This window comes from Ascaphus truei, chromosome 5 (assembly GCF_040206685.1).
Source record: "Ascaphus truei isolate aAscTru1 chromosome 5, aAscTru1.hap1, whole genome shotgun sequence".
Classification (NCBI taxonomy): Eukaryota; Metazoa; Chordata; class Amphibia; order Anura; family Ascaphidae; genus Ascaphus; species Ascaphus truei.
In genome coordinates, this window is record NC_134487.1 from 293,193,979 (window position 1) to 293,208,460 (window position 14,482).

The window sequence follows — 14,482 nt, forward strand, 5'->3', positions numbered from 1 at the left end:
AAGGGCTGGGGTTGGCCGCCCCTGATCTAGATAAATTGGGTCTGGTTGCTTTAATTATTTTCAGTTTATGGAATACAAAGAAATAGAAATAGAAAAAGTGTGTTGTAAGGCAGGGGAGCGTAAACCTTTGGAGCTGCGCCCACCCCCCCCCCCCCCCTGCCTTCTCTCATTCTCACACCCCCCCCTTACCTTGTTTGGGGGCATCCAATGACGCTGTGATGTCACGTGACCCTGTTGCCATGGAGATGGACATGTGACGTTATTCTGCATGAAACCGCGGCATGTAATGTAAATGCCTCGGGGAAGAGCGTGGGGCCTGTGCAACCGCCCGTGTCCCCCTAAAAAAAATCCCGCGCCCCCACTTTGCACACTACTGTTGTATGGGTTCATCATTGCGTTCTTCTCAAGGATGTCTTCTTTCTACCCCCTTTGTATCTAAAGCCCTCTCCCGCCTTAAACCTTTTTCACTGACTGCCCCACACATCTGGAATGCCCTTCCCCTCAGTACCCGACTAGCACCCTCTCTATCCACCTTTAAGACCCACCTTAAGACACATTTGCTTAAAGAAGCATATGAATAGCACTGTGGATATTCTGAACACACGATGCATAAAGCTTGGCCCCCTGCAGACGCACTTTTCAGAACTCCCTCCTACTGTCTCTGTACGTTCTCCCTACCTACCAATTAGACTGTAAGCTCCTCGGGGCAGGGACTCCTCTTCCGAAATGTTACTTTTATGTCTAAAGCACTTATTCCCATGATCTGTTATTTATATTATCTGTTATTTATTTGATTACCACATGTATTACTGCTGTGAAGCGCTATGTACACTAATGGCGCTATATAAATAAAGACATACAATACATACAATACAATCATGTTACTTTTGCTGTGGATTGTTATATTTTTGTAACAATTGAAGGTTATTTCCTCATTTGGCTTTCTTGTAAAGTGCTGCAAATGTTCTTGCTGTGATAGAACGCGCACGTTCTGCTCCCACAGGAATTATTTCCAGCGCCACAAGTTACAGTACATACGGTATTTGTCTTAAGGTTTTTCTTCCAGTGATGTTACATTAGCTGCATACACAGACAGCTTCTAATTCTTTATATTCGTCAAAACGGTTAAATGTGCAATATGGTAATAAATACTGGGAAAGCCAAAAAGCCCCACTGCTACATCCAATGTGCCAAATTATATAGTTAAATGCTTATCGGCCTTCCCATAGGTAAGGGGCATTTACTTAAATTCGCTGACTAAAGTATTTTAAGCCTGTTACAGTGACAAGATATGCCCTTTTTATAGGTCCTAACACTACCTGCAAATGCTCCCCTCTCCTCTAATGGAGATAGAAATGTCCCCATAGACTGGTCATTCACAGGCAGATTTTCCCGGGGATCCGATTCCAGGGACTAGAGTTTTGACTGCCCCCCCCCCCCGTGTCAGTTGTCTTGCAAGCTGCCCCCCCCCCCCCCCATTTCACACATAGTGAGGCCCCTCTATTTCTTTCCCTCTTCCCATGTTTTTTTCTCTCCTCTGTCTCAACTCTCCCCCCCCCCCAGCAATTACTCCACTCTCACTCAATCCGTGCCCCCTCACATGTATTTCTCTCCCCTGCCTCGCCCCTCTCCCCTAGTCAATTACCCTACTCTCTCCATCCCTTCTCCTCACTCATTCCCTCCCCCTCACACAATCCCCCCACAAAATCCATACCAAAATATCCCACCCCCTAAATGCATACAAAAAATTCTCACCCCCGCAACATATACAAATCGCCACCAAACTAAATACATATTTTTAAAAAACAATACATATAACCCCCAAAAAATCCATATAAAACCCCCAAATCCATATTTAAAAAACCCAATCCATATTTAAAAAACAATACATATAAATCTCCCCATACATATATAAATCCCAAATAAATATATATATATATATATATATATATATAATCCACCAATACAGAGGAAAAAAAATACATATTCACCCCTCCAATACATATAAAAATAAAAAAACCTATACATATAAAAAAATTAACAATGCATGGAAAAGAAAACCAATACATATAACTCCCCCCCCCCCCCAATTACATATAAACCCTTACCTTGTCACAGGTGTCAGGCCTCTGACCTGGCCCGCTGGCTGCATGGGGCCCAGCAGCCGGACAAAACAGTTTGGCCTGACCTCTCGTGGCTGTCGGGCTCCGGCTCTCCCCAAGCTGCAGGACTGTCCCTCGCCGAGTGTCTAACGTCAGCGCGCCGGGCCTCCCCCATACTGGGTGCCGGAAGCGTAGCCCATCGTACTTCCGGCACGTGGCGAGGGCCGGGCGTGGCACAGTTGGTGAGCAGGGAGGACGCAGCTTGGGGAGAGCCGGGGCACGGCGGCCACGAATGGTCGGGCCCAAAACTGCTTTGCCCGGCCACCAGGCCCCCCGCAGCCAGCGGGCCCATGACGCTTGTCCCGGCTGTCCCCCCCCCCGTCAGCGGCCCTGTTCGCAGGTGCATATGAAGAGCGACTATTTAAAAGGTGGGATGGGCGAGCTTAAAACCAGGGATGAGGAGTTATAAACCACCAAACAACTGTTGCCAATTGAAATGTACAAACACACAGGCCCTCAAGCTCAGAACCTAAGCCCGGCACACCATAATGTATATATTTGTATCAAAAGGAGAAAAACTGGGATTGTGACCTAATGTATACCACAAAAGACAAAAAGGCCCAATGTTACATCCAATATGATAAATTATTGGTCTTGATCATACATTTAAGAGTTTTTGATAACTAAACGAGTGTATTAAGTGGTAGGCTGTGATTATACCCGATGCCGCACGGCTGCAAAACAAAGAAATAAAATCCAATGAAAGCGCACATACCAATCACGACGTAAGCGCCGCGATAAACTGCAAAGCGTCTCTCTCTCGAAGAGATTTCCGATTTTGTCTTTCACCGACGACGGCCGCGAGGAAGTGTGGTACAGGAAGTGACAAACTGGCCATGTCTCCTCTGCAGTAGCGCTACAAATCGCTTTTGCATGTGCACATGACGCCCGGCGACGTCGCTATGATGTCACCGGATCGTTCTGCAATTTCTGGTCTAATTGAGGCCTAAAGGATTGCAAAATAATGTCTCCTTCTGAACTGAATGAGTAGCTATTTGGGTAATCTCACGGCCATGCAAGTAAGAATCTCAGTGTTCACTCTACTTGTGTAAGTCACTTTATCTCTGGGCCTCAGGCACTAAAATTAGGTTCTAAATATGAAAAAGCGCACATCCACTTTACACCAAAATAGTATGTATGTATGTATGTATGTATGTATGTAGAGGTATCAGTACCGTGTTAGCACAGATAACATTCCAAGAGACACTGTTTTTAAGTATACCTTTTGCTTGCTTCATTCATTGTAACATCGCCGGAAGAAGAGATCAGTGTATCTCGAAAGCTCGCACAAATAAAAGCATTTCGTTAGCCACAGAACGGTATCATCTATTTATTTTTTGATTATATATATATATATATATATATATGTCAGATAAGGCAGTTGGCACTCCAATAGGTCCTGGTAAGCCACAGGGGTCTCAAATAGAGAATGTAGTTATACGTTACCGTTCCAAGGATTGGTAAAAAAGAGACAGCACTCAGCACTCAATGTTGAAAATCAAAGTGTATTAGTGAAAGCAAAAATACATCCAGAAATATTACTTGTGAGCACATTCACAAGTCTCAGGTTTGCAACCCTGCCTTTCCCCATTATCTATTGGCATACAATGCTTCCGCTGCAGCCAGGGATTCTGGGTAATGACAGCAAATAGGCTCGCACAGTCACCTTTCACAAAAAGCTGTCTGTAAGTAGAGTCACTGACTATGCTCTTCTTTAACCCAGGTTGTGCTGAATAGCTGTGTAATACAGCAGGCATAAGCTTATAGGGGTCCATGTTACAATGGCTGAGAAGCAGAAAGTGAGTGTGTGCTCATTTGTATGTCAGTACCCAGAATCCCTTGCTGCAGTGGAAGCATTGTATGTCAAGCGATAATGGGGAAAGACCGTGTTGGAGACGTGAATGTGCGCACAAGTGATATATAGTAAATACAAATAAGTATTATAAGAGACAGAAGAATAAATCTTTCAGAAATAGGCATTCGGGGAGTATACCAAAGTATAACCATAATTTATGACACAGATGGATAATACACAAAATAGTGCAAAAATGTATACCAGTATTAAATGATTGAAAAACTACACCAACATTGCTAGTGTGCAGAACCAGGGGAGCGCAGCATGAAGGAAACTGCTTTTATAGTTCTGTAAAGCACAGGTATAAAAATTCCTTGACATGAACTCGGGTACTATCACAAAGGGGTAAATCGGTATCTGCATGTGATCTGAAATATAATTGGAGAGTGAGACTGACTGCTCTAGGACTCTGCTAAGGTGCTACACAGAGGCAAAGGGTAAAACAATACTGATTTTAATAGGTTTTTTGTTTAACTGTTCCCTATTATGCACCAATTTAAGTGTGCACAGTAACAAGAGGTATCTTTGGAGACTCTCCCCAGTTCTACAGTATTGATATGAAATATAGTATCGCCCAGCACATGTACCAAATACAAAAAGGAAAAGTAATAAACATACAAAATGATTACTCCACAATATAGCAAGACAATGTCCATAGCACCAATAACACACACACACACACACACACACACACACACACACACGCGGGTATTTCATGAATAAGTCGACCTCGCATCTGTATTGTCTGTGCCCTGTAACCCGTGTCTGTATCATGAGCGCAACATCCATGCTACAGGGCGGCTGCGTCTGTACTCCGACCGCCGCATATTAATGGAGGACGTCTGGTTCATGCTCCTCCGTCTGCTGCATTGTCGGGCGTGGAAGTCTATGGTCGACCAGTCACGTATTCTTGGTGATGTGGACATTATTTTTGAGTTCCATGTTTAATAATAATTTTTCTTTTTGGATTTGGTATATGTGCTGGGCGATATTATATTTCAGATCACATGTAGATACACATTTTTCTGTTTGTGATGGTACCTGGGTTTATCACATGTGAATCCTGTTATGTCTGTGTGACCGCACCCCACTGCTTAACTAACTATAAAAGCAATGTCCTTATGCTTATCTCCCCTCGTTCCCACGTCCTAACCATATATATGCTGGCCTAGTTTTGTAAGGGGTTTTACATCTTATACTTGGGCGCAGTTTTGTGTATATACCCATGTAGTGGTCTTTTCTCAATTTGGTAAACTCCCTATACTTGCCTATTTGTGGAAGATGTCTGTATCTAGAGGTTTTTATTACACGATTATATTGTACAAGCTCGCGTGCGCACTGCGCTCTACAAGACGAAAAACGTCTACAAATGGAAGCACTTGGGTACAGTTTAAGATTTGCTGATTTTATTATTCTTTCAGCAAAGCGGCTCTGATGCCATGTGACACAGTAATGCCTCCTACTTAGAGCCAGCCTCATAAACATGTCTCCTATGTAGTGATTCAGATCTGTGTTTTATTGTATCTGAAATCTTTGTCATTATTGCATTCTTTGGGGATGAAGGAGGATAAGTCTGTTACTGATGTGGAGTGCGTCATTGGACGTTCAATTAAAAACATAGAATACAAAGAGGAGGTAATATGGATATTGCATTTAAGTTGATCTATTTGCTTCCTGTCAAAACATTTTTGTAAACGCTATAAGAAAAGCTATTTACATGATTTTGTTGAGAATCATTTAAAAAAAAAAAAGAGGGGTGAACAGGATGATTATTATATTTAGGAAAACATGATTCTGTACGTACTCTCCCCCTATCCCCCCCACCCCCCCTTCCCTGCACAATTTCAATTTTCTTTTGGGGGGCTTGTTATTTTGTGATGCCCATCATTCATGGTGAGAATTCTTGGGCGCACGTAGGTGAAACGAAGTCTGTCTTGCCCGTAGCGTCACTGTCGGCCTGATCCTTGTTCCTGTAAATTGGAGATTTTGCCATGACTGACACGGTATATCTTGTCCTGTTATGGCAGGCGGCTTCCGCTGGGGGCACAGGGGACAGTGTCCCAGACGCTGGAACCGGCAACTGGAGGGGAATGTTGAAGGCCTCCAAGGGAGAGGAACTGTTTCCAGAGGACAAATTCAAACCAATGCCCATGGTCCCTGCCAGTCCACATAGGGTACACGCAGTCAACCTGCTGGATGTGGTGAGTTATCTAAATGGCAACCTCACTCTTGAAATGCAGGAAGTCCATCATACGTAGAACTTAAAATGTATGTACAGGCGGTCCTCGGTTATCCGACACAATGCGTTATTGAAAATGGCGTCGGAAAGCAAAACCCATTTTCCAATACGATCACTGTTACACATTGAGGTTCGGTTCCTTACTGTCGTTTTAACACACAAGGACCCAGAATATTGTACTCGGGCAAGAATATATGCAGTACACACACAAATGATGATGTATATAGATTATATTTATTGAACCCAGTGATAATACAGAGAACAAAGTCCTTGGCGCACTACCAAGTGCGTGAACCTGATAAATGTTCCTGATTCTGTGTTTGAAGAAACAGTTCGTGGATTTTCACAGATTTTGCTCTTGATTTTCTTCCGATATTGGATATATATCTGTAATTAAAGAGGACAGAAGACCATTGCGCAGTACCCTCTAGTCATGGGAACCTCATCCACACAGCTGCTAGCTACTTACATCTAAATAGATGAAGGCAGGCCTTGAAAAGGTATCTTTAAGCTGGGGGTCTGAATCGCTCACAGGGTTAACTTGGAACCTCCAAGTGTAATACTTCCGCTCCACAGTAAGCCGAAATGCCCAATTACGTATAAGAGAATAAAGATGCCGATGGTGTAGTACAGTACGATTTAATAAAACATTAAAAGATCAAACAGTCAATGCACTCACATGCTAGATGACCTTACTGCGCGGATTACAACGTGCCGTCCGCAGGCTTGAGGGGCTGCACCGTGGTGTGTGTGGAGGCTGGATCCCGCGTGTACCTCTTCCTTGCGGCCGCAACTCAGAGCGCAAGGTCCACCTCAGATGACGTCACCGTCCACTGCAACCTCCTCAGCTGGTACAAACACACAGCCATGCGTGCAGTCTAAGCTCCACCCAATTGAATCCAGTACTGTACAGTATAATAAAATTATGTACCTTTCAGTATGAGCAATATCAATTATTGGAGGAAGGAAGAAGGTGATTGGGGTGGTATCTTGAAGGGATTGGGAAGGGCTTCTTGTAGGTGATGTAGGTGGACTGCTCCATGGGGTCCTAGGTGGACTGGAAGATTTGGTTCTCTTGCAGAAGCTCTTTAACGAAGTCTGGGCAGACCCTTTCCTTTTCTGCATGTAGATCTCTCTGTAGCAGCTGATTAGGTTGGACATCCCTCAACTGATTGAATGCAGTTCTTCAATGTTGGGGTAATTTTCCTCAAATATGGCCACGGCACTATCAATGTGCTTAAATGCCTCACTCCACAGTTTTGTTAAGGATTTATGAGGAGGAATTAGATTGTTGTGCCTTTTCATCTGCAATTTTTTTCTGTTCTAATTGCAACAGGTCTTGATTGCTCAGCTCCTTAGAATGTGATGTCAGCAACACCTCAATATCCTCTGTTTCCACCTCCAAGGCCGCGCCATGGTGATCGCGACAGCGCGCCGGAGCAATCAAATTTGACGTGCCTTTGAGGCTGTCTTTAGAGCGCGCGACTGCACGTGGGACCAGAGGCGCCCGCGCTGCGCGAGGAAACATACATTTGTTTACTCGCGCGACGGCCGGGGTCACATGAGCAGTTCACCCAATGAGGGCGAACAAGCTCCGTGACGCCACGGCACGCCCCCCTAGTCACGTCCAACTACAGGGCACACACAGCTACAGCCAAGCGCGCACAGACCCACCATGGACCCAGCCTTAGTTGAGATCTTTGCCCATTTACACAACACTGTGGGTAACCTCTGCAACTGTCTCTGTAATTCCTTGGAAATCAGAGACAAAATCAAAGCACAATTTACGCCAAACACCATTTTAAATTGGATTTTTTCACCTCATTCTATGCCTCTGCGTTTTTTTTACTGCATGGAGAATGCTGAAACTCTTCCAAAATCATTTCAAGGTTGGACCTCCCTCATCAGTTGCCCTCATGGCCTGGGCAAATGTTTGCCTAAGATAGTAGGCCTTGATGCATGCAATAAACCCATGGTCCTTAGGCTGGATCAGTGAGGTGTTGGGGGGGGTGGGTGGGGGGCTGAACACCACCATAATGTTTGGATGCAAGTCACCCAGGAACACGGGATGGTCAGGGGCTTTGTCCAGGAGAAGCAATGCTTTAAAAGCAAGATTTTGCATCCAGTATATCAGTCCACAGCAGGAACAAAATGCTGTTGGAACCAGTCCTCAAAAAGGCTCCCTGTTACCCATGCCTTGTGGTTAGACTTGCAAATCACTGCTAGTGTGGTCTTTGCATAACCCTTCAATGCCCTAGGGTTTTCTGCATGATAAACAAGCAAATGTTTTACCTTTAAATCGCCTGCAGCATTTGATCCAAACAAGAGTCAGCCTGTCCTTGGCAACTTTAAAACTAGGCATAGATGTTTCCTCTTTTGCAATGTAGCTTCTACTGGGCATTTTCTTCTAGTAGAGCCCAGTCTCGTCTACATTGAACATGTGATGAGCAAATTGCCACCATCTTCTATAATTTTTGCTAATTTAAAAGGGAAGGTTTTAGCTCCTCCTCTAGCAGCTTCCCCGGTCACTTTAATGTTATACAAGTTTACCTTGTCTTTAAAATGCATTAACCAGCCCTCATTGAATGTTTCATCCGTGGTCCCTTCTCCATGTTGATGCTGAATGTCCTCAAAAAGACTCAAAGCCTTGGCCTGAATTAAGGCTAAACTAATGGGCACATGACGCTGGGATTGATCTGTCAGCCATATGATGAGTTTTTCAGCCTCTGCAATATGTCCATCACGTTGCCGTATTGTTTTGGCTTGCATAGGAGCTGAGGCCTTGAACTGCTCCAATATTCTGGCCTCGTCTTTCAGAATTGTCACAGTTGCTGTGCGAGGTATACCCAATGAGCGGCCTGTTTCTGTATCGCTCTCCTTTCTCTGAACGCTTTATGATGATTCATTTTACCTCTAAAGGAACAGGCTTTCTGTTCTGTTTTTGAGCAGAAACATCACTGGCATTTTTGCTTTTATCAGACATGGTTAAGGGCAAAAATACACCACAAAATCTTCACACAGACTGAGCTGGGCGATTTCTCTGAACTGCACCTTTGTGATTGGCCGATTGTATCAAATTGGCATCGCGTCTGATAAGGCGTTTTTGCGTCGCAAAAAAAATGCCCATTGGGATGTATTGTAAAGCGTCAGATGTACCGTTCGCCGGAAAGCGAGGACCGCCTGTACTAGCAATGTACATTTACCTTGTAATTAGGCATTGGCCTTGCCTTGAATAATGTGAGTTAAATGGTAAGATACTCCGATTGTTTATAGAGTATTATACCTGCTAATGGACATGTCTACAAAGTACTTGCACCATTCCCGATTTCCCCTCTGTTAGTTGAATCCCAAACATTGCAATCAGGTGTCTGCGATTTGTAATTGGTCTACTTCTAATGTGCATAACTGAAAGAGATTGTCTCAATATACTGCACATTTACTGTGACAGCTATACTATTACCGTACTTTTTATTACAGGAGTGGCCAACTCGTCGTCGAGGGCCACCAACAGGTCAGGGTTTAACGATCTCCCTGCTTCAGCATAGGTGGCTCAGTCTTCAACCACCACCTGTGCTGAAGCAGGGATATCGTGAAAACCTGACCTGTTGGTGGCCCTTGAGGATGAGTTGGCCACTCCTGGTCTATTATATTGCTTAGAAATGAGATGTTAGGGCAATTTGAACCTCCTTTCCCCCCCCCCCCCCCCCCTTCACAAAATCTTTTCCGTAGCCTCATTTCCTTCCTTGACCTGTTTTTGCGCAGCCCGTGCCAGTCGCCCGAAGGCTTTCTGCGCGTGAGCAGCGGGACTGCGAAGTGATTGAGCGACTAATCAAATCGTACTTCCTCATTGTCAGGAAGAACATTCAGGACAGGTGAGATCATTGGGATTGTGCGAGTAGGAGGGAGACCTCTGAGACCTGAGTCGGGCGATAGCATATGGGGGGGGGGGGGGGAGGGCGGGGAGTTACGGTCCAGAGATTAGGATGTGGTGGTGGGGAGATTTTCCATCTGAAAAGAATTAGTGAGACAATGTTACAGATCATTTGTAAGATGCCGCCAACGTTTTGGGGGGAGTCACATCTTTAAAAGGTCACAGGCAGACAGAGGATGGTCTGATAAGAGGAAGTAAAAATAACCCAGGCTTTCAAGCAGCAGCACTTCTGGCCACACTTTAATTTATTCATTTATTTTTTAAATAGGTTTGTAGCAGAGGGTCTCCGGAGCTCAACCGCGTTAATTTCAGCTCCTGGGACCTCCTGCTTCCTGAGCTAATTACCTCCGTAGGATCCCTGGCTGAGTTCACAATATAGCATTTTAAAAGTCCCATGACCTGCATGCCAATAGGAATCTGCCATGTCATCCCTTTTCTTCCTATTGGCCGCACTGGCGTTAACATTTGGGGTGAGACTTTATTTCGGAGTTACCCACCTGGACTATTTATCTAGCCGCCCCTATCTTCCTATGTGGGAAAACATTCATTATCAGGACAATATCATTTTTTTCTGCAGACTTGGACTTCTATATATGCCACATATTATAGTTTGTTCCTGAATATTTTTGACGCTCCCTGCTACCTTCTTGAGTGCAGTAATTTGTGTAGCTGTGTAAGACATTTCTTTCATGCAGTAACCCATTGTATGCGTCAGTATTGTCTTATAGATCTATTCTTTGTATGCCGGGCATAGTTCCATGAACATTATATGCTTTTATATTTCATGTTGACTATCCTTTTGGTAGTGCTGGAGATAAACTGTATTTGTTGTGTTTAGACTTTCAGATACATTATGGGTATAAATGGGGAACTTCTTTTATATTAAAAAAAATCAGACCAAGTGTTCATATTGGGAACATTGGAGGGATAGGCAGAAGGGCAAAGTGAAGACAGACTTTACTGCTTGTGGTTGCAAAATATATCTATATGTATATGTTCGTTCTCTCTTTCTCTCGTTCGTTCTCTCTCCGTCTCCCCCCTCTCCTTCTCTCTTCTCTCCCCCCCTCTCTCCCCCCTCTCTCTCTCCCCCCCTCTCTCTCTCCCCCCTCTCTCTCTCTCCCCCCCTCTCTCTCTCCACCCACTCTCTCTCTCTCCCCTCTCTCTCTCTCCCCCCCTCCTCTTTCTCTCCCACCCTCTCTCTTCTCCCCCCTCTCTCTCTTCCTCTCTCTTCTCCCCCCTCCCCCCCCTCCCCATCTCTCTCTGGAATAAAAGCATAAGATGTACTAGAGACTAAAATGGTCACTTGCCATCAGCTTCCATGCTATGTGTGTTGACCTCATTCAGGATAAATCCCATCCATCGAGCATCCTTATTCTCTAATGGTTTTGTATTACTCTGTGTAAGGCGTGTAATCTTACCCGTAGTCCAGTCCTTACAGAGGGATTTCATTTGTCTCCAGCGTGCCAAAGGCAGTGATGCATTTTCTGGTGAACCACGTGAAGGACACGTTGCAGAGTGAGCTCGTGGGCCAGCTCTACAAGTCAATGCTACTCGACGACCTCCTAACGGAGTCAGAGGACATGGCCCAGCGCAGGAAGGAGGCCGCGGACATGTTAAAGGTATCAGCCATTACTTCTAGTCACTATATTCTAACACCCAAAGAAATGGGGACAATGCAGCAACATGTCCTATTGTATAGGGGCGCCCAAAACATTGGCTGCCATGTATAGTCACAACGGCCGATGTCCACCACCCTTTAACCAAGCACCAGTAGGAACATTTCTGCTTTGGAAAAAAGCTCTTCTGGTCAATTCTCAGATTGTGAAAACGGTAGCAGGGGCAGACAAACAGAATCAATATGGCAGACCCAGGCATGCTGTGAAGCTGGGCTCAGAAGAAGCACATCACTGACATAGTAGTGGACGCATGTAGCTGTGTCTTGGCAGAGGTGGTGTTGGAGGCTTATAGAGAAAAAGAATGCAGAAGTGCTTCGAGTCCTTCTCTGGCAGCAGTTTGGCTACTTTGTTATTAAATTGTGTTTTTTCCTAGCCTCCTTCCCCCCCCCCCCCCCCCCCCCGTTCATAATGCGGTGAGGCCTTTTTCCCAAGCTGGGAAAAGATGTCTTCAGCACGGGCTGTCTTCACTGCATAATGAATAGGTCCTGGAGGACATGGACTCTCCTGTCTGTCCCAGCAGCGCCATGCTGCTCACTGTCACGGACATGGCTTTTCCTTACTTCTGACGCGTCTCCTTTCCCTTGCAGGCGCTACAGAGAGCCAGTCAAATTATTGCCGAAATCCGAGAGACGCACCTCTGGTGAGAAGATCTTCACACGCCAAGATAGACCGAGGGAGAGTCCCAGAACTTCAACTGCTAGACCGGGGGAGGCCAACTCCAGTCCTTAAGAGCTACCAACCGGTCAGGTTTTCAGGATATCCCTGCTTCAGCACAGGTGGCTCAGTCAAAGATGGAGCCACTGATTGAGCCACCTGTGCTGAAGCAGGGATATCCTGAAAATCTGACCGGTTGGTAGCTCTTGAGGACTGGAGTTGGCCACCGCCGTGCTAAATTATACAGAGCGCCAGTCAGTGTATACTTGGTAGAATTTTATTTATAAAACCTCTAACCATATACTACGTGCCGGAAAAGAGTGGGATGTTCCAGAAGGAAACTGCTGTATTTAGAGAGCAAAGTTATACAATCCACACAATAAATATTACGTCCAAACGTTTCCCCGTCCTGATTTCCTGTTGTGATTCAAGCAGACCGACCTTTGTGACATTTTGATTGGGAAAACAAGCATGCTGAGGAAACCTGCCCCTTAATTCCGCCAAGACCGTTCATGGGGTTTATTTTCTTGCTGTTTAGGTGACTTAAGGGTTATTTCTATATACTCTGACGTGGCCGGACAGGCTGTTTTCAGATAAAAACCACCACTGTAGTCAATGGGTGTTTTCTGCCGACAAAGTCCCAAATGGCCATTTAGGTGTATACAGAATTGCCCCTTAGCCTAAATGTATCGTGTATCCCTGTGACGCTCCTGGGCAGCTGAAGACTGGTTTAGTTTTTAACACTGCACATTAGTGTGAAATGCAAATGCATTTCTTTCTACAAAACTGTTTTTTTGAACACATTTTTCATGAAACTTGGTGCTGCTAAAAAAAAAAAAAAAGAATGAATAAACGGTAATTTGCGATCCTGGACAGGTCGCCGTTCTAGAGAATGTTTACTATAATAATCCGCTCAGGCTTACTACCAACAAAATATTACGGATGACAGACATGTTTACGTAGAACACTTTTGCCCATTAAGTACTAACCACGACAGTGACCCCTCCCTGTTAAATAGGGGAGCAGAGCGGTTTAAATAAACCACACTTTGGTTTTATAGCTCCCCCCCCCCCCCCCAATACAGATCCAGCATTTTCCCAACCAATCCTTCACCTCTCTCCCCCTAATTTGTCTCCGCTACCAGAACCATGTTTTGCAGTGCGAGGATTAGTCTTATTTTGTACGCTCCAGCGAACAGTCCTGCAGTCGAGCACCGTACACAAACTGTTCTATTACAGAGTGCAGTGGCTAGGGCCGGGGTCAACAACTCCGAGGGCCACCAACAGCTCAGGTTTTCAGGATATCCCTGAAGCACAGGTGGCATCCTGGAAACCTGTCCTATCAGTGGCCCTTTAGGACTGGAGTTGCCCACCCTTGGGTTAGGGTAATAGTCTGAAATACAAGGTTATAAGTTAAATCCCCACAACAGTCACCGATTCTCTTATTCTCCCTGTCCTTGAACGCACCTGTGACTTGGTTATAATAACTTTGTTCTCTTCTTCCTTTATGCATTAGAAAAGAGCAGCGAGAGTTCCGGAGGTGGCTGCATGAATTGCCTCCATGGTATCATTATAATGTGCTTTGTAATAGACGGCACTATATATCAGGGGTGGCCAACTCCAGTCCTCACGGGCCACCAACAGACCAGGTATTGGGGATATCTCTGCTTCAGCACAGCTGGCTGAGCCACCTGTGCTGAAGCAGGGATATCCTTAACCTGACCTGTTGGCAGCCCTTGAGAACAGGAGTTGGCCACTGTGCACTATATGAACACATAATTACTGTTCATATATACACCTTCAATGAATTTGTTCTTTACTCTGATTTTCCCCACCTGGGAAAGCTTTATTGCTGAACATTGTGTAAGGTTTGTGTGTTGTGGTGCGAGTCTGTTTCATTTCTTCTCTGACCCCTGAGCTGTTGGAAGGACTTTCAGTGCATGGAAGGATCCTCCTTCAGACCCGG

The 14,482-nt window shown here is 45.1% G+C and overlaps 1 protein-coding gene across 4 annotated transcripts in view; it reads left to right on the forward strand.

Annotated features, from left to right (window-relative positions):
* The window catches only part of DNM1L (dynamin 1 like), a 51,320-nt gene extending 38,707 nt beyond the window's left edge, over window positions 1–12,613 (forward strand). For all 4 annotated transcript variants that reach the window (XM_075602714.1, XM_075602715.1, XM_075602717.1 and 1 more), the window contains 4 exons: window positions 6,045–6,218; window positions 10,019–10,128; window positions 11,647–11,806; window positions 12,451–12,613. In XM_075602714.1, coding sequence (XP_075458829.1) covers window positions 6,045–6,218; window positions 10,019–10,128; window positions 11,647–11,806; window positions 12,451–12,507 — 501 coding nt within the window. In that variant the 3' untranslated portion in view covers window positions 12,508–12,613. The remainder of the gene's footprint in view (window positions 1–6,044; window positions 6,219–10,018; window positions 10,129–11,646; window positions 11,807–12,450) is intronic.
* Window positions 12,614–14,482: the final 1,869 nt, after the last annotated feature.